The sequence below is a fragment of the Pholcus phalangioides genome, unplaced genomic scaffold (assembly GCF_987345545.1).
Source record: "Pholcus phalangioides strain wild (caught in Gottingen) unplaced genomic scaffold, Ppha-v1.0 ptg000007l_1, whole genome shotgun sequence".
Classification (NCBI taxonomy): domain Eukaryota; kingdom Metazoa; phylum Arthropoda; class Arachnida; order Araneae; family Pholcidae; genus Pholcus; species Pholcus phalangioides.
In genome coordinates, this window is record NW_028301600.1 from 26,700,160 (window position 1) to 26,721,835 (window position 21,676).

General features: G+C 36.5%; 1 protein-coding gene across 3 annotated transcripts in view; it reads left to right on the plus strand.

Moving 5' to 3' along the window:
• LOC149085120 (small glutamine-rich tetratricopeptide repeat-containing protein alpha-like) overlaps nucleotides 1-21,676 on the plus strand; it is an 89,056-nt gene that overhangs the window by 21,621 nt on the left and 45,759 nt on the right. For all 3 annotated transcript variants that reach the window (XM_089232931.1, XM_089232933.1, XM_089232932.1), the window contains exons 5-6: nucleotides 10,457-10,556; nucleotides 17,729-17,833. In XM_089232931.1, the coding sequence (XP_089089057.1) occupies nucleotides 10,457-10,556; nucleotides 17,729-17,833 (205 nt within the window). The remainder of the gene's footprint in view (nucleotides 1-10,456; nucleotides 10,557-17,728; nucleotides 17,834-21,676) is intronic.

The following is a 21,676-nucleotide window of genomic DNA, read 5'->3' on the forward strand; positions in this document are numbered from 1 at the left end:
ACTCGCATTCGTTCTCGCCTTTCAACTCAACATACATCACTTTAGGTGAAGGTGGTCGCCTTTGGGTGAGTCATCTGAAGTATGAAATAGTTCGTCTCTCTGTTGCTATTACATCGCCGGCTGGTTCCGGACCCATCATGCCACATCTCTAGTCAATCGTTGTCGTTCCCGGTTCCTGTCATCGTTCATCCGTCCGTCTTATGATTCCGCATCGCTTCCGATCGTCATTTCCGGCCGTCGAGTTTGCAGCTCTTCCCGCTTCGGGTCGTGACCTTCCGACAAGGCCGATGAATAGTTCCGCATCGATCATTGCTTCCGATCGTCATCTCGGCCGTTGTTTGCAGCTCTTCCTGCCACGTGAGGTTTCATCTCGGATCGTGACCTTCCTCCAAGGTCGATGACGTCACGGCACGTTTGATCCGATAAAGATCGCCTAACTCCTGCAGTCGGACTAGATTGATGAGACAACGGACTTGCATTGGTGTACGGTATGAAAATTGAGAAATAATTCTGTTATTCCTAACTTATTTAATTGTTAAAGAATTAATAAATTTACTTTTGTTAAAACTAGAAATTTCTTTGAAATCATTTGTCTCTCTCCTTTGTGTATCGATTGCACCGATTTCGCCAGACCAGAATCCTGGGTAGTTATGCTGGGTTGTCGCATATAATTTTGGGGGCTCGACCTCGGATCTGGTAATTGATATTTGTGTGCAATTTGGTACATTTTTGGAGATCGACGAATTTTTTCAAAAAAAAAAAAAAATTTTTTTTTTAAGTAACTAAAAAATCAAATTTCAAAAATAAGAGATAGTGGCAGGTTTGGCAAATTCCCCAAAGGTTCCCAACTATTGTTACAGTACTATTAATATGTATTAAGCGTATTATTAATACGCTTTGGAGAATACTCTTGTAGGTGGCCAAGGTTAAAGAAGCTCGCAAGTATTTTGAATTTACTTACAATAAAAAAAATCATCCGACTGAAAATCGCGATCTATCTAGAAATAAAATTTGTACTATTTTTCTAACTGGATTTAAATCTCAGCAAGAAACTGTATCCCCAGGTATAATCGAAAGGAGAACTGTTTATGAAAAGATCACAGAATCCTGCAATTCAACATTTAGTTTAACACAAGGGTTTCCAAATCAGATGAAAATTGGTCATCAGGCTGATAAAAACTCTTAACGTGCATGCGAGCCGTAAATAGAGGCGGATTTAACAGTGGGCACACCGAGCACGCCTCTGAGCCCTACTTTACACTTTTTTCATAATTTAAGGGGCCTAATATTAATTTTTTTTTTAATGCCCGGGGCCGTCAACAACCGACCTTTATCTGCTTCTGGCCGTTACTTAATTTAGAGCATCTTCACGATACCGATTGTTGACTTAATATCGGTGTTGTGTAAAACAATCCCCTTTTTAGACCTCGAAAGTTATTAAAACGTTTTTGTCTCGAGTCGCTGTTATGACAGCACTAGGAGAGGGCGGGGTCTGGTTCCACGGGTATTGAACGAGGAAGGGTGCCAGGGTGCCGAGTTTACTCTTTTTCCGTTAAAAAAAATGGATACCGGCCCCGGGCGATAGTAAATTTTCGTTCGTGCTTGCGGCCCGGGTTGCTACATACCGTGATCAGATCCAAAACTGGGGCGGGGGGGGGGGGGGGGGCAATGCCTCGAACAGCATTTTTGATGGAATGGTATATTTAAGAAAAGGCAATTAAATTTATTTGCAAAATTATCGAATTTCACAGTCAAGGGGCAGTAAAATTACGTTTCCCCTCCAGAAAAAAATATCGTATTACGGCCATGGTAAATCGGGAGCCTCGGGTGGGGGGGGGCAAATTCACTGTTTTTGTTCGTTGAAAATTACGGGAGGAGTCGGAGCTAACGTGGCACTAAAATAGGTAATCCTGACAGCAGCATTCATAAACTCTGTATCAACCGTATTTATAAACCCCGTATGTCATTGACAGGGCCGTCTTAAGAGTATCATGGGCCCCCGGGCCAATTGATTTTTCGGAGGCCCTACCAAACATTCTAGAAAATTTCAACCAGATCTCATTTTTGTGAGGTCCCTCTTCGCTTGAGGCCCCCGGGCCGTGCCTTAAGACGGCACTGGTCGTTGATTCGATTTTTGTGTTCATTTTATCCTAATTTTCCATATTTCCCGATATATTTCTATCGATTTTCGCATATTATGTTGATTCATATTATAAATTATATATTTTTTTGTAATTTTATGTGCCCTTTGTCAGCCATCTTGAATTGACCGCCGCAAAACGGCGATTGATTGGCGGGGAAATTGGTGATTACAAGGTTCATGGGAAATTTACCGGGGAAGGCCGCGGAGTCTTTTTCTGTTAAAAATTACGGGTGGAGGGACCAAAATTATACTGTTTCTGGGTAAAGGAGTAAATGTTTTTTTTGCAGGGGTGCATGTTGTGTGCAAAAAAAAGAAAAATATATATTTACAAAGTTTTCTCTCGAACCAAACAATTTCAAAACTGGTTTATTTTCTCCCTCACAAAAGGCCTTATTATTTTGGTGCCCCACCCTTCCCAGTCCAGCCATAGACTTGAAGGTCTTAGGGGTGCAGCAGATGACAATGCATCAGTAGGCTCTGCCATTGACGCTGGGGGGGGGGGGTGTGGATTGTCCTCCCTCAACGTATAACAATTAAAATAATTTAGTTAATTTAATAATTAAAATCTAGTTAATTTAATGATTAAAATCTAGTTAATCTAATAATTTGAATAATTTAGTTAATTTAATAATTTAAATACTTTATTCAATTTAATAATTTATTTAATTCAGTAATTTAAGTAATATTTTTTAATTTAATAATTTAAGTAATATTTTAATTTAATAATTTAAAATAATATTGTAAAAATGTAATTTTATAGGTTTTTTTTAAAAATCATTATAGTAAATTTCTTAAAATTTGTTGGAATACAAACCTAGGTATGTAAATAAAATTTGTACTAGTTAAAAAAAGTTTGAGTACATTTTGTATACTGTCATTCATAGCATAACATGAATGAAAAATCCACTTGAATGTAGATTGGACAAATTCTCTCATCAAATTTTGTGTTATTTCATTTTTTTTTCCTCCTTTGGATGTGAACATTTTTTCCCATTTTTGAAGTTTTTCCTGCTTAAATTGATTTTAAGATGGGTTGTGGAAAGCAACATGGGGGAAAGGCATTGTTATTGTTACTTAAAAAGGATGTAATGTTACTCTCTCTCACATAGTTGTTGATAAATTTGATAAGTTATTCAAAACTTTTCTGGTTAGCAGAATGCGTTTGAGTTCACACTACTATGTAAAAAAACCCCAATTTCAATGAGTTCCATTGAAATACAAAGTTTAGTAAAAACTAAATTCAATTTCAATTCATTCAATTTGGTAATAATCAAAATTCAATGTCCATTTGGTCTCTGTCTAAAATTATTTTGGTCACTATTTGGTCACTTTTTAAACAATTTGGTCACTATTTGGTCTCTTTTTTGAACATTTTGATCACTATTTTCACTAGTTTTGAAGCCATGATCCGTGCTGAGCCCTGAGTCATTGACCTCAACATAAAAATGATCACTCAAACACCCAGGTACTTGAATATTGATATGGTCATTCATTCAACCATACCGTCACTCTCACTCACTTGATCACCCATGGTCATTTCTATGGTCACTCACTCCCTCATACACTTAATGGCACAATCACTTGGGCACTTTTTTTTTTCTCCAAGCACACAACTCGGGACTATAGTCATTGACAATTTACTATCTAATGAGTTGTGCTGGAAGTGTGCTTGTGTACCTAACAGTCTGAGTGTGTATCTAATGTTGAGTCTAATTTTTCAGTGCTGCCATCTATATTTAGAAGTTAAGTGTAATGACTGAATATTTATACTTTGTTCTCTGTGCCGAGACTTTTTAATGGGGAGATTGGCCCGTATTCATGCCTCAAAGTTTGGAACCACAAAAAATCAACTTCAGCCAATAAACTATGGCGACGGTGGGGTTCTGACCCGGGATCACATGATGCAAGTCTGCCACTCGACTGGCTTGGTCACTCACATAGTCACTTACTCACTCATTGAAACTGTCACACAACCAATCACGGTCACTCATATGGAAAGGGTAGGCAAAATGTACCGGGGCGAAATGTCAGGGATGAAACATTGGGGGCGAAATTTCTGAGCCCTGCCTGTTGTAATGAATTGACCTTGCAATAAATTGCCTTTTACGTCGATTCTCAGTCATCATATTGAGAATATGTTGCGATACCACTGTAAATTATGTAATCACAGTAGTGTTTAGGTAATTTTGTTGACTGGGTGGCTCAAATGATTAACCTTCTATTGTTTATAAAGTCTTTGGTATGTGTAATTGATGCTAGTATTTTGTAAGATGTACAGTTGATGCTAGTTGTGACGACCCCATGTTATAGCAATGTTCCATTACAACAACCAGTAGGATAAGTCCCAAATCCTTTCATGTAAGAAATACCCTATATGCATACCATTCGATAGAACAACCACCCAATATAACGTCTGTTTTCGACAGAACGATCAGGGTCGTTATAACAAGCATCTACTGTATTATGATTCATAGTTTCTGATTCAATGGGTTTAAGGTTGGCCATTTTGCCTGTAAAATCATTTTTACAGTTATGGTATTGTATAAACTGTAATGATACTTTTGTGACATAAAGATAGTGATACTTCAGCTAAGGGGCCGTTCAAGTATTACGTAAGCAAATTTTTAGCCATTTTTGACTCCCCCCCCTTCCCCCCCCTTGTCAGCAAAATTTGGTCATCAGCTCTGCCCCTCTGGATCTTAACTCATATTTTCATAAAGGGTGGTTGACGATGTAAGCACTATCCAAACCTCCCTCCTCCCCCCCCTTGTCATCAAAAGTCAGCAAATCGGAAACCCCCCTTCCCCCCATCGATGATGATTTAATACTTGAACAGCAGCCCTAAAAAAGATGGTTCGTTCTGGAATCACGTTGTTTAGACGAAATTGATGATCATTTCATTCATTCCAGGTTCAGCCCAAAAGTTAGATAAGTTTTTAAAACATTGAAAAAAAACTGGCTGGAGGCTAAAATAGACATCTTCAACATTGGATAAATGAGAATCTACCAGAAGAGCAGATGTGTATTCAAATTCTGTATCGTATCAATTTTGCTATTAGCTATATCCAGTGTTGGGTTTTTGACATGACAAGCGTCAAAAACTGGTTTAAACCATCAAAAAACCCAAATCAATGTTTTTGGATAATGTTTTGAACACTATAGTTACATGGACCATGAATTAATATGCTGTCAATCGACTGCTTTGACAAGGAGACACCAGTATCATTTGGTAAGGGATAATTCTAGGTTGTGGTGTCTCAGAATTTCTGGGAATTTTTCTCTGATAGAGTTGTTCATAAATTTAATAGTTTACCACCGGGGGTAGTAAATTTTAACACAATTGACAAGTTTAAAAAGAAATACGATAAAAATGTTGGGGTAAATACAGGGTAATTCAGAAAAGATGGGAAACTTTAAGAGGTGATAGTACACTGCAATACAATTGTCATCAAAGAAAGCATGGTCTAACATGAAACACAAATGCGCTAGCGTGTTTCGAAGTGACCACTCTGCAAATGTTAAAATGGCATTCCTGTTGAAATTTATTGGGAGAAAAAGAACACCATGCATGCAATTGTAACCTGGGGAAGAAGAAACTGTATGCAAATCTGCATCACAGTGAATAAAAGGCATGGATGCCAGCCTTGTGAAGTTATTACAATGTGCAACCGTTCTAACAGTTGTAACATATGGGATAGTCGCACTTTAGTAATACTGAAAAAGCAGACATGCATTTCATTTGCGGAGCTGCAAGCGAAAGTACCACAGAGGCAGCACGAATGTATGGTGAGCGTTTTCCCTATATGGGGTTGCCCAATCCGAAAACATTTCTGCACTTGCATCGGCAGCTGTGCGAAACAGGATCCTTTCTTGCTTCCCAGTCTGATGCAGGTTGTACAAAGACTTCCAGAACAGCAGGTATAGAAGACAAGATATTGGAGATGATGGCAGATCAGTCAACTACAAGCACACAACTTTTGCATTATGACCGATGATGTTGATTTGTTATCATTTACAAAAAAATTTTTGAAGGCCCGAATATATGTCCTCATTGAAGTCTAAATCAGCCGTGGACTTGTTTGGAAGGTACTCTAAGTTTTGAAATTTGTATCTATGGCCCTCTGGCCAGCAACTATGGTCAATTTTTCACACTCTTGATTCTTAACACTGTAAGTTCATTTAATCTTGTTCTTATGGGTCTCCTTGTGTCTGTCCTATATAACCAAGAAGGCAATCACCACATGGAATGTAATAAATGCCCCATTGTTTATTCCGTGCTATAGCATCTTTAGGGGGCTAGAAAGTTTTTAGTAAGCACATCTATTGTAGTTAGGTTACCCTTTTTGAGAATTGGTTTGATTTTCAGTGAGACTATTGGATCATAGGGCATACTTTCTTTCTTTGAGTGGCTTTGTACTGGTTTCATGAATTGTCTATTTTTTTCATCAACAATATTGGTATTGAACCTCCTGTCTTTAGCAATTGCTGTGATAGTTTCTCAAGCTCACGATCTAATGTGTTCCTATCTAAACAGATGTTAAATGTGCCCATTATATAACTACTATCTGAGTACAAACGGCTGAGAATTTCTGTTGCGTGGTATGGCAAGATCTAAAATGAGGTGGTAGTGAGACAAAAAAAGTCTTACGATAGACAAAGGTTTGGAAATGGGATTTGTTTAGTTACTAATACATCCAAGAAAGATCATTATTTGTTTCGAATTTGGCTGTGAACTGAACATGAAGGTTCATATCATTCATAATGAGCAACAATTGTTCCAAGTCCCATTGCTAGATCATCTGTCTGGGTGTCAATGTTATCAAAACTGAAGACTGAAACACATGGGAATGTGAGATTGTATATTTCTTCTACTTCAGGCTGTGGAAAATTATGTGTTTTAAGTCATTTTTCCCATCTAATACTGCCACAGTTATGAGAATGTTAGTGAACATTGAGACTGTCAAAAGACACCATGATTGGTGTCTCTTGATGTATATATTGTTATGAAAAATATTGGTAATGTAATTTTTTAATAACCCCTCGAGATAATAATCTCCTGTTGCCAAACTGGAAACGTCAAGATATGCTCAAAGCTTCTAGATTTATCTAGGTCTCCGTACGGTGGAACCACCAACTTGGAAACTGTAAAATAGAATTTTGTGGAATATTCTTTTTCTCAAAGTTTCGACCGTACCTATAAATAGTGAGGCGATCACAAGAAAAGAGATATTTGTTGGACTTTTATGCTCAATAAGATAACCGATCTGGGAGTGTACCACCTTCTGATTCTTAATAACCAATCATCCATACGTAAGAATCGGTTCATAAGAATCACGTTAAGAATCGAGCTCCGAATGCAACCACGGTGTGATTGTTAAAAGTTATTCTTAAGGTCACTTGACGATGGACAGGCCGATAAATTTCCCTTTTGGGGAATTTCGCCATCGGCCAATCAGCGCCCAGCTAAAAATTAACAACTTGTTGTTGACAAGATGGAGAGGGAAAAGAAATTTTAGAGCGATGCTAGCTGGAGCCTGAAAAAATGGCGGAGATTATTTCAGCAAATGTGAATATGGTTGAGAAGAAATGATAAATACATAAATTTTTTAACATGTTGCAGTAAAAAACAAACATATCCATACTTAATCATTCGATATGATTCGAATCCCAAAGATTCATCCCACGTTCACTGGGATGGATCCCTGCCACCCTCCATGAAGAGGGGCTATATGCTATATATGTTATGGTGACAGTGATAAAGAGCTGTTATTATATGAATAATCACCTGCCATTTCGGTAAGTTTGATAAATTTTGCTCATATACTGTGAATCTATCACATTTGTGGGTCATTATGCATAATTGTCAAACCATGGTTAATGCGATAAATGAGTCATCGTTGTGTTTACATTAAGTATGTAAGTGAAGCTAACATAACAAGAGACAATAATTTTTATAATATGCTTCACGTTTCTTTAAATTAATTGTCATGGTGAATTGAACGTGGTGATGTACATGTATTGCATAGCTGCTTCGTGGTCAAATAACAATAATATAGTGATCAGATAATACATCAATATTAAAAATGGTCATTGCTTCTGTAATGTTGGCTTTTTCACGTACACCGAAGCATGTGAAAAAAACGCAGCAGCAGGTTAATGATGATTTTTAATTTATGTACAATTATATTTTGGCCGATTAGAGCTTTATCTCACATATTTTGTGGGAGAAATTCAATTTTCTCTGAAGTTTTAAACTAATAAAAAATTTCAAATCATACAAGTTCCCGTAATATGAAAAAAAATTGTATTTACGACTCATCGATCATACAAATACAATACAAATACAACACTACAACAGGCAAAATGCCCTGCGAGGTGGTTAAAATCATGATATATATGGATTGAAAATTTGAAAAATATGTATAATCACTGATAAATGTAGTAAAATTTATCAAACTTTATTGAAATAATCCGATATTTTATCACTATTATCAACATATATGTGCTGTATATAGACTCTAACACTGTTTTCAACTCTCCCACACAACCTTCAGATAACTTTTCGCTAACTTAAAAAGTCTGACGAATTCCTTATTTGGAAATAAAACTGCACTGTTAATTTTTTTTCCCATTTTTTAAAATATGAATCATAAAAAAACTTATATTAAAGAAAGAATTTAAGTTATCTCGTATAGAAGAAAAAAATTGTTTACTAAGAATTAAGCTAAGAAGTGGGTAGCCTTGGTTCTTGACTCGATTCTTAACTATGGAACAAAAACAATTCTTAGTTAAGAATGTGGTAGTAAAGTTCTCTCTCGATTCTTAACTAAAGATCAAATCCATAGTTAAGAAGCGGATTCTTATTAAGAATCAGAAGGTGGTACATCCCCTGGTTAGCTTATATCACTGCTTGTAAATACATGTAAAAATTGCTGTTCTGTAAATAAATTTGTAACATCCTGTTATCCTCAGAGTATTTCATCCTCTGTTTATTTCAAGGACTTGTGAAAAATTATCCGTAACAATATGATTTGACCCATGTACATATGATTTTAGCAAAGCTTGATGAGAATTTCTAACTGTTAATTTGATTTAGTGAGTGGGGAGAGAATCGATACAACAAATTTTGCGAGGCTATATGAAGTTGCACCTATGTTAGAGACTATGGGATGGAGAAATAATGTAGGTTTCTGCACTTTGAGTAAGCCGTAGATATGTAAGGAAAGGGCACTTGATGGAATTGCGCTCTGCTTATGATCGGAAAGAGACACTTGTTTTTACCGCCTCTTTCAATTTTCTCAAGTAGGAATTGGATGGATCTTACTTTAATTATTTATAAAAACTATTTCAAATATGTGACAACATTGCCTTGGAGTATTGCTCTTTGAGCATTGCCATAATTTGTCACACAATTTTTTAAGGAAATTTGAACGGACAAATTGGGTAGCTCCATTTTGTATGTGGCCAATCAGTGTGGTGCAGTAGACTCACATTCAGGTTCTCAGCTTTATTCTGACCATGGCGTTTAAAATTAACATATTTCTTTAGCTGAGCAACCGAGAGTTTAAATTTGATATTCAACCCAAGTGGGATCCTCATTCAGCGTGATTAAGTTATATATTTTTCCTCTGAAGACAGCACCCTCTTTGTGTCAAAATGCATTAGGAGTTTTGTATTTTCTATATATCTGCCTTATTCGTTGGTTAATTCTGAGTATATTGTTATTGATAGTCAAGGACTTTTTGGTTTTTGTCCTCTTTGATGAATGAAAAAATATTTAAAATATTTTTCTGTGCATTAAAAACTTTCCTTGCATCACTTTCATACTTTCTAGTCCTGCGTGCTACAAATGGAAAATCTGAATTTTATGGAATTTAATTTTTTCTGTGCTCTAGTTTTTTTTTATTTACCCCACGCATACATTGTACTTTTCTACTATATTTATATTTAAAGTGAATCCCACTTACATTTTTCAAAAAAACTGGCGGGAAAAAGCATTGTAAGCAGGAACCGCTCTGAGAAATCTCAATGAGCATTAGAGTTAGGACCATGAAAATAAGTCGTACCAAGGGCGTAGTGAGGGGAGGGGACTTGGGGGTCTGGTCGTCCTTCCCCCCCCCCCCGAAATGTGAGAAAATGACCAAAAAAGGGGAAAAAGATGGCCAAATCTAGTGTTCTTTCACTTTGCCCCCCCCCCCCAACAAAATTTCTGGCTACGTCCCCAAGTCGTACTTAGCGGGAAAATGTTCCAAGTGTAAACTTTGTCATATCCACTGTTTATATATGTATATGTTCATTTATTTTATTATATAGGTAATGATCTAATGAAATCTGAAAGAAATGCTGAAGCTGTAGTTGCCTACACACAAGCCATAAGTCTCAATGGATCTAATGCTGTATATTTTTGCAACAGGTAAAAACGTAGTGAAATTCATATAAAAATATATATGTTGATATTCCAAAACATGCACTTAAAAATTTTGAGTTTATTCAAAAAATACTTTATTTGGAGCAGCTTGTCTAGATCTTCCTTCTTTCTGTTCTATGATTAAAAATCCACTTGGGGCTGCTTCCATTCCAATTGTATTGTCAAAATCCTCCATTAACAATACTTTCTAGATATAATGGTAATTGCCTATGTAATATTACTCAATAAATGTTTTGTTGTGATACTTGCATATTTTTGTTTTGTAAAAAGCAGCAACAAACCTATTTGGTAGATGGTCCAAAAGTCAAAATACCAGATGTCCCCTTGAAGGATAAAAATAGATAGTTTGCATAAAATAGGAATTTTCGTTTTAGTTTTCAGTTCAAATTATTAAATAAAGTAGATTGTGGTGAAAATTCTGTTGTATTGAAATTTTTTTAAAATAAAAGTTTGTTGTACAGTAGACTTGATAATCTGAAGTAAACGGGACCAAGACCTTCTTGGATTAACAAAAACTAGCTTTCTCTGACTTATTGGATAATCCAACTTGTTAAGCAAGTGGGGGGTGAACCTACTTTTACATGTTTTGTCCTTAATTCATTACACAACTGCCAAGAGTCAGTTTCTTGATAAGTGAGACTGACAGAAGCTGAAGGCCAAAATATGAATGCTTTCTTTTCTTTAACTATACATTTACTAAGGGGGCGCAGTGAAAAGTTCTGACCTGAAAGTTCATCCATGAACCCAGTCTAGGAATCAGTACCCCCCCCCTTCCTCCATAAGACTGAAATTACTCTTATTTTGTAAGAAAAATTAAAGAAAATGAAGGAAAACAAAGAGGCTTTAAAAAGAATTTTGAATAATCGGAATGCCTCAAAGTTTTGAGACACTACTTTATGCCATAATTATCTAATGGTTGTTTCTTCAAATGCAGAAACAAAATTTATGTAAAGACGAGTGAGTGTAATGTAAAATTATCCAAATACCAGGGTTGGTAAAAAAAAGTTTTTTTTTTTTTTTTTGAAAAAACCAAAAACTGGGTTTTTGGTTTAAACCGGTTTTTTGTTTTAAGTAGTATTAACATTAAAAACAATAAAATTTCTGAAAAATCATTCGAACTTCTAACAATTAAATTAAAATAAAATGTTTATTAATGTAATTAACACTATTCCCATATTAATTAATCAATAAATATTTCTTGCATTTTAACAAAAACCAACTTTTACAATTTAATTATTTTTTGCTTAACTCAATGGATTACTTTGTTTGAAAAAATTCTTTTAATGTTATTATTGATTATACAATATAAATGTGTTTTCTCCAGTTACTTTCAGTATGCTTAATTAGAAAGCTATTTTGCAAAAACTGTAATAAAAATTAGGTGAATATAATGCATTTAATGAAGCATAAATAATGCAGATTAATTAGCAATTATTTACGATATACAGGGTGATTATAACTAAGGTTCTGGTTTCAAAACACTAAAAAAAAGAATGATTGGCAGAATGACTTGAAAATTGACATGAATATTCCTGAAGAAATGGAATTTTAAGTAAAGGGGAAAAAATACTTATAAAAATGTAAAATTAATGACATCCAACACGTAGGAAATTTGCTCACAGAATGGAAACAATAGGCAGTCATGGCAAAATGATAACTTAAATTAGCAGCACACAATTACATAATTCATGAAAACATCACGAAAAAGTGAAGTAATCAAACAAATAACTTACTCAAGAAATGTTAAATATGTTGTCCACCGTGTTCTGCCTATAAGGTGAAAGCACAAAAATTCTTGTTCAACAACAGATCATAGTATGCCATGGTCATGATGTGGATGTGCTTGCAATTCACCTTTATTAAACCAAACGTGCCCCACATTAATATTCCTGAGGAACTTATAACATATAGGGGGGGATACGCTGAAGCTTGCAATTCACCAAAGTTTGCAATTCGACCACTGTTCATAACATTTTGAGGTACCCCCACAACCAGAAGTTGCTAGGGTTAAGGTCAAGTGAACTGACGGCCAGCCAGGTGTCGTGCTATCCTGTTATTGTCGAAATGGGTCTTCAGCAGCTGCTTTGCTGGTATAGCAATGTGCATTAGGGCGTATCACGAAAAACTTTTTTTCAAAATTCAAAATTTCAAGTCGATAAAAAGTTGTCACTATGGTCACATATTTACCAAAAAAAATTTCAGTGTAATTGAAAAATATTTAGGTCTCCCGGCATGGACCTAAAGTTTAATTTTTTTGTCAAAAATGCAGATTTTAAATTTTTTTTAGAAACATAAATATAAAGCAAATTTCTCTTTTCAAGTACAAAAATGTAAAGCTAAGAATATTAGTTAACAGTAAAGAAAATGTCTGTCATGTAACATTTAGGTCTCCCACATTAGCAGTAAAATTATCAGTTTTTCGCAAAATTAAGGTCTATTGTTCACAGTTTCAATTACTTCTAGTCTTTTTTCATTAATAAATTTCTCGTAACCATACGGGTAAAAAGTATTTCAAAACTTTATATGTATTTACTAGACCCAACTTAGGCTTAATTTCATAAAATAAAAATTATTTTTGGAGTACAAGAAATAAAACTAAATATAACTGATAATTAAAAATAATTATTTTCTACAGAAAAAAAAAATTATAAATATCAAAATGTTAACTTTTAAAAAGTAATTCAAAATGGATCTTGATAATTGATAAAAATTTCAGAATGTTATATTTGTCGGTTCAGAATAGGTTTATTTCATATGTACGTGGCATCAAAGTTATAAGCAGCTCTCTCAACCTGCAACCAAAGTTTTTTAGACTGGTTGTAAAGGACAATTTATAGCGACTAAATTAAAATATGCCTGTAAAAAACAAAAATATTAGATTTAGTTCATTGTTTCAAAAATATATTTTATAGTTATAGAAAAAATGAAGTCTTAATTGAATGTTTATTCCTGGACTACTGTTATTACAGAAATTTAGCACTGTTCTGCAACGAGCCCTCCTGACTGGAAATGTTCTGCGATAAAAACTCCTATACATGTAATATTGTTTTTTTGCAGTTTTTCTTAAATTCTTCCAAATTGCCCAGCTCTTGACAGACAAGCTGTTTTTTTTCTACTGCCTAGCGAGCTCCTTCATGAAAATTAGAGCTTGACTGACAACTGGTTGTGCATTCGCCCATTTTTGGCATACGATGATAATCGCATTCGTCTGGCATCAGCCTAACCAAGTTTTGTTTTTCCCCTGCTTTCATAAGCGATGTTTCAGAAAACCATTCACCATCTCATTGAACGCTACATTCAGCATATGTGTAGATTTCCCCTGCCCCTATTTCATTAGTTCTGTCACGCCATCAAAATCGCCAGCGCTGTCCTCAGCCATGCTTCCAAATTATTTTTTTGTTCGGTTTGATGTGCCACTGTGCAGTCGGTCTGGATTCTGCTTTACACTAGCTACTGCGATTGCTGTAGGTTAAGACAGTTGCTTTGATCTATGAGAGCACTGCTGTGTGCCAACTGTGTGGAAACAGCTTGAACGATATTGTATTGAAAATAAAACTAGGGATATTCCGGATAATTGAGCTGCAAATGTTTTTTATTATATTCTGCTCAGCTGAGTATGCAGAACCTACCTGGGGAGGGGGGCACTTTTCTTAAATTGATGTTAAAATTTTATCATAAAAATTAATAAAAAATTTTTGGGGGGCTTTAGTGTGACTTGTGGGGAAGTCCCCCATTCGGAGAGAATTTCTTTCTGGACTCCTAAAGTTGGCATGTCAGTATAGAGATGCTGCTAGTACACAACAGATCAAATACCTAAAATTTTGGAATAAGGTGCATAAAAAATTTAGTTCATGCATCCCATAGGATGCACTCTTTCCTAGTTCCAAGAAGTAGAAAAAAGTATAGAGAAAAAACCCTCCCCAACTTTTTTTTCTGCCTTTTTTTACTATCTATCATGGTCGTGTAACTTTGAAATGAATAGTGAATAGTGAAAATAGTTTTCACTACTTTGAAGTACAGATGAAGCATTTTGCTGTACTGTATAGTTATAATCTGCGGTTGTTGAAGAATAAGATGATGTGGTATCCCCCCAGTTATATTTCTGAATGAGGGGCTGTGTAAAGAATTTTCTAATTTCTGAGTTTTTTTACACCCTGTGGGTTACATACTGGAAATTGAACTTTCGTGGCTATCTACCGGCATTCAAAGACTGCATCTATATGGTGTAAAATTGTTTTGCACCTATGCAAATGCACATTTTCCGAAAAATCTTAAAGTTTTTGAATGTTGCATAGGGGTGCACTTTGCAAAAATCGTGGCTAAAACTCCCAAAAAAAAATTCTGTTCAACCCTGATTTTTTTCATAGATGAAGAGTGAATAAACCCCGGCTTTCTCGATGCATGTTTTTTCGTTCATCACCTCTTAGTTTTGCCCCAGAAGGAGCTCTGGGGTGGCGATTCATGTAGCAGTATACCCAGTGGCGGATTAATGTCGGTCGAGGCCCAGGGCACAAAAGAAAATATTAGGCCCTTAAATTAGAAAAAGGTATGAAGTTTGGGTTTTTGGTGGTGTAGAAGACAGAGCCCCAGTGCACCCGCCATTAAAAAAAATCTGCCTCTGGGTATACCTCATATCAATCTAAACCTTTTACAAAACTGCTCTCGTTCAGAAATTTTGTAGCTCTCCAGGGAATTTTAAGTAGTCGTTTCTTTTCCTTCAAGTGTATTAGCAATTTAGAAAAGCATTTTGAATTTTGTTTTTGGTATTTTTATTTAAAAAATTGTTTCAACCAAGACATTTTTAAAAGTTCATTTTTGTGAGTGGTGGTAGAAAAAACGTCTTGATGCGTCTCATCCAGAAATTCATTTCTCAACATACTTTGCTGATAAATGCATGCTCGTTTATTTTGGTTCAAAAACCCATGTTTCATTTAAAAGATGAATGATATTAGTATCCCAGATGTAACTAGGGTCACCGATTTGGGAATTCTCATTGACAAGCGGTTTAGGTTTTCTGAATATTGTTCAGGGGTGGCCGAAAAAGGGGAATAGCATGCTCGGTTTCATTTTCAAAAGGTCTGTTTGCATTCTTCTTAAGTCATTTCTCCGCTTTTCTGGGGTTTAGTTTGTCCTGGACTGCAGTATGCTGTAAAGTTCTGGAGACCATACCTACAGAGGGTTATAGACTTGGTTGAAGGGGTGCAGAGAAGAGATATGCATGTGCTTGTTGTCATACAAGGCTTGAGTTATGAAGAGAGAGATCATTTCTTCAATATGTTTACATTATAGAAGAATATATTAGAAAAACGCAAGTGTAGGCGGATATGATTGAAGGGTTAAAAATTTTGAATGGGATTTATAGAGTGGACCATGAATTATTAATACGCCGTCAATCGACTGCTTTGACAAGGGGGGACACCAGTATCAATTAGTAAGGGACAATTCTAGGTTGTGGGGTTGCTGGGAATTTTTCACTAATAGGGTTAAATATAAGGTTCTCTAATAAATGGAATGGCTTACTCTTAGGGGTAGTAAATTTTAACACAACATTGACATGTTTAAAAAAGAAGTATGATAAACATGTTGAGGTGAATTGCGAAGTTATCCATATTTAGATAAGACAACCATAAATATTGTTTATGAGTATTGTATTTCATCATATGTATAGTTTTTATAATTGAATTTTTAATTGGGATGCTGTATTTTAGAAATATGTAACATCCATATTTTTTTTTTAGCCACTTTGTTGGGCATTATGCCTATTGTGGCCTTGTATTTGAACACAAAACATGCCAAATGCTGGAGACATGCAAACATACTGTTAAGTTTCACCAACAGAAATCTGACATAGCTCCCCATATTCAGGTGTGAAAATATGTTGCAGTTAAGTGGGTGGTAGATCAGAGTTGTAGACTATCAAGGAGGGAAAAACATCATTCCAGAAGGAAATCACTTCACAAAGATGCATATGAATAGGGAATCGTAAGATAAACATCAAAATCTCATTTGCTTCAAATTTAATATTATTGAAAGAGCTAAGGTTTTTTTCAAATTGAAAAATCAATCAGAAGAGAATTTATAGATTGAAGCCGAAACCGCTGCAGCTATATTCATAAAATTTGGTCAGTACTTTTATTTCATGACGTAAAGACTCACTAAGAAGGGGTTTTCTGAATTTTTGACCCCCAAGGGGGATCAAAGATTACATAGAAAAATCGTGCAGAGTCGAATCTGCTGAAGTAAAAACTATGAAATTTGGTCAGTATTTCTATTTTGCAATGTAGGGACTCACTGAAAAGGGATTTTTCAAAATTTAACCCCTAAGGGCGGTTCAAAGGTTATATGGAGCAATCGCATAGCTGAGCTGAAACCGCTGAAGCTATAAATATGAAATTTGGTCAGTATTATGTTTCATAATTTAGATACCAACCAAGACGGGATTTCTAAAAATTCAGCACCCAAGGGGGATCATGATAGGTTCAGATGATTTATGGGTGAACCCGGGGCCGTCTCAAGAGCATCATGGGGCACCGGGCCAATTGGTTTTCCTGAGGCCCTACCTCGTAAATTCTAGAAAATATCAACCGAATCTCATTTTTGTGAGGCCCCTCTTCTCCTGAGGCCCCCGGGCCGTGCCCGGGTGGGCCCATGCGTTAAGACGGCACTGGGTGAACCATCGCCGATTAATTTAAAATTATCAATCCACTCAAGCAAAGTCGCGGGTAACAGCTAGTTTAATTATATTTGTTTCAGATTTATTGCATTTCCATGTGTTAAGTTCTCATTAATGGGTTTCTTTGCAAGCTTTCTCTACTAGTAGACAATGAATGTTAAAGAACCTAGTGTTATAAGTTGCTAAATTAAACTTTTTTCCAATGAGCCTTTGAATTAAACATGTTTTTAGAAACAATATATTTGATTCACAGGGATAAGTGCGTGATGGGGGGGGGGGGAAGGGGTGAAGACCATAATTTAATTTTTTTTCAAGAGGGACCGGACCCACTTTCACTCTGAAAAAACCCAGATTTTGCCAACAACTTAGGTCCTAGAGTGGTAATAAATTGTAGAACAGTGGCATCTCTGTGTACATGTCTGTATCTCTCATTTTGTTATGATAATTTGTTTTATTGCAAGTGATTCTTTTACATTTTATTCAGAGCTGCTGCCTACAGTCGACTGGGTGATTATCATGCTGCAATTAAAGATTGTGAAGAAGCTATTCGTCTTGACCCTACATATGGAAAAGCTTATGGGCGAATGGGGTAAGTGTTTGGATTTTTCTTTCCTAATAAGTTTAAATAAACAAAACAGTTAATAATGAATGAAATAACTGGTGATCAGCTAGTCTGGTATCAGTCTTAGTATAATGTTATTGGCAATGCCAGTTTAGTCTTTATTCTCCCTCTTCTACCTTCATATACCTTGAAAACATTGAAAAGTCCTTGAAAAAAAAAGTTCATTTTCAAGGCCTTGAAAGTCCTTGAAAAAGACATTTTTTTTAAGAATTCTGTGAGTCCTTGAAAAATTTGTTTTCCGAAATAGTTGTCGCCACTTTTTTTTTTACTCTGCTAGTGACATCCTTAAAAAAGTGCAAAGCACATGGAAAAAGCCTTAGCAGCCAATAACCCTGGATAATTGGGTTTAAAGCACATTTCTTCCCATTATTCTTAAGCCGGGTTTTTGTAGGAGCAGGTTTTCTGTGCCGTGTGCAAAGTGAATCCCCCAGCGTGACACGCCGTCCACTCGCCAATAATAAGAAAACAAGTTCGACTGTTTTCCTAGAGAGCGCAACAAGCCTCACGGCAGTGTTTTACGCCAGGCGTGATTGGCCGACTGCTTCTGGAGGAGTCAAATGCGTTGTGCACCACTTGTTTCACCGATCTTCTCTGCATTTTTGTTTTCTTTCACTTCCCTTCATCGAGCTTGTGCTTCCCTTCCAATCGTAGCATGCAGGCTGTGAGCTGATGCGCCATGGTAGGAAAACACAAACGCGTTGTGTGATTATGTAATACGTTTCTGTCCACGTGAAATGATCCAGTTCAGTTTATGCGGCGCCAAAAACCTATGTTGGAATGTTTTTCTTTTTTTTATTCTCTGTGCACGTGGAACCGCTCAGTCCGACGCAATATGTCAATCGCCAGCGGCGTGCTCTCGCCCTCACGGGAGCTCGGCTTTATACTGTAGGCTGGTTTTTTTCTGCATGTATGTCGGGATTGTTTATTTTCTCCCTGAGATTGCCGGGTGTTATTTGTGTGCCGTTTTATTTATTTTTTTATGATCGTAAATGATCTTGTTTTTTTTCCTTGCAACTTTTATGGAGTAAAAGCTAGAGTTCAAAATGAAGTTCCGACCTTTGTTTTTTTTCTTCAGCTCAGTCGGCACGCTCTGGCCCCCAACAACCAATACCTTCTAGAGTAGAAGACCTTCTAGAGCAGAAGGACTTCTACTGTAGGGTTCGTTTTCAATGAATAATTGCCACACACAATCACAAGCACTCTCTGCCACTTTTATATATAATATTTGGTTTAATCATACTTTTTCACAATAAACATGATACTATTAACACGTCCTCCTCGCTTACAGCGAGCCTTTGAAATTACCTCCTGAGTCCACAGGAGCCACTCTCTAACTAACCGAAAACACACCAAGCTTCTTTTCTCTTCGTCGAGGGCCTTTCTCCCCCACCCACGCTTTCCACTCCCATCATGCTCCTTCCCAATGGGGGAAAACCTTACATTACCCCCTTCCTAAGCGTGAAATATGCATAACATATTTTACAAGACAATCTGATTACATGCATAGTATCAATGCATTAACATAATAGAAACAAGGATATGATCAAATAACACGATACTGATAACAATAAATATTTACATAATTTGCAATAAAACGCAAGTAAACATTAATGTTCATTATTTCAGTTCACACAATTCATTCTGTTCGTAAACGTGATATCACGTCTGCACTTACGTTGTCTGTCCCTGGCGTGTCCGCTTCCAGGTGTTGTGATGATGGTCGGACAGTGTGAGTTTTTGTTCTGCCCCTACTGATGGAGTAATTGAAGCTCTGCCTGAGACTTCGTTCTTTCCTCTCAACTGGCAAGCCTCACATGCACACACAAAATTCCTTCGTATCCTTGACAATCCCCTCCCAATAAAATGAGTACTAGATTCTGTCATTTGTTTCTTAGCACTCTTGTACATGTCCCTCAAAAGGAGCGGGCCCTTCGCAAAAAAAACTTTTCTTTTCTTTGGTAAAACCAACCCCTTTGTTGAAGGGCACAGCCCGCCCTATCCTCACTTACCCTTCGCTGCTGACTCCCATTCAGCAACCAGTGGGTCGCTTCTTCGAAATTCTTCTTGTGGGGTGAGGGTGTGCTCTGTTTATGTTTTTTCCTCTCATCCACTCCATTTCTCCCACCCTGCTTTGCCTGCATTTCGTTGTTCGTTATATCCTTCTTGTTCACAGCTGCGATCTTTTGATCCTTCACTTCCCCTTTGAGTAAGTTGATAATTTGTGGATGTAATATGGCCTCCTCACTTATGTGGGGTGTAATAGCGCTCAAGATGGCTCTGTGGTGGACTACACTTGTTTTGTCCGTTACGGGAATGGCCAGATTGATGTGTCTCAAACCTGCCAAAATAGGCTTTCCGAACGCAGGTTTCAAATATGTCTTTGCTTTAGACTCTGTCTTGTGGCGAGGGACCAAATCTTCTCTTAAGACAGAAATTTGGCAACCTGAATCAATCAATGCATTCACAATTTTTCCCTCAATGCTAACTTTCGTTCTCTTCAATGCGGTGATAGATTGGATATATCCGGAATCCTGTCTGATATCGTCACTGATACCGATTCCTGTTACTGAAAACGCTTCTGTATCTTGTGGTACACTTTCCGTTTCTATCTGGTTGACTCTAGTATCCAAATTACCTGCTCTTCTATTACTCATGCTGACTCTGTTCTTATTTTCGGGACAGTTTCTTTTTACATGGAATCTTGACGAACAAATGAAACAACCTTCCTCTCGAAGTGGCTTCTGATCAGAATATTTCTTTCCATGGTCACGAAAATATCTATTCTGTTGGTTATCATAACATCCCATGTCAGAAAAATTTTCTGAATGTGAACCGCTATTATTTGTCGCACTCGTGTAATTATCTACTTCTTTCGCGAGTTTGACTGCATCTAACCAACCGTCTGTTTCTTTCAACTGTATATAGGTTCTGATGTTTGGGGACAGGCTTTCTTTAATTTTATCAACGATGACCAATTGTTTCAAATCCTCAAATGTGCTAACTTCCCTCGACTTGAGGTATAAATCTACAGTTGTTTCCACCCTGACCGCATATTGACAACACGTTTCTTCCGCTTTCCTTTTCATCGTATCTAGATTCTTTTTATGTTCAATGGGAGTGATTTGAAATTCCTTCAAAATCATCTCTTTGATTCTGTTGTAATCATCAAAATCGGGTTCTGCCTGCCTCATACTTATGCATCCAGCCTTCCCCTTCAAAATGCATAGTATAATTTTCCCATGGTATTCCTCCGGGACCTCATACAACTTGAATATAGTCTCTGCTTGATGAAAGAAAAAAGGCCAATCCTCTATGTTTTCCGTCACCTCTGGTATTACACCTTTCATTAAATTCAAATACCCAATAAAATCATTATTGCCACGTGTTCCCCGTCTTTCATTATGTTTTATTCTCTCTACCTCTAATTCGTGGTTTCTTGCTTCTCGCTCTGTTCTTTCATCGATAATACTATTTACTAATTCTTTCACAAATTCTGGTTCATAATGAGGGCTTTTCATGATTAGCTCTTTCAAATCCACAACCTTTGCGTCTTTGGGGACTTCCACCCGTAACTCATCTGCTAAAATCAGCAGGTCCTCTTTTCGTCCCCTGGCAAAGACGGCCATTTTTAATATTTTTTTTTTTTTTAAATGAATATCGAATGAAATTACTGTACGAAATAGTTCGGTTTCGCCTAATAACAAAAAAATGTGACCGCTCACCTCGGTATAGGCGAAAGTCTTGATGCTCGTTCGTTTCTGCCGATGGTCGAGCTTTCACATGAATATTCCGATGTCTTGAGACACTGGT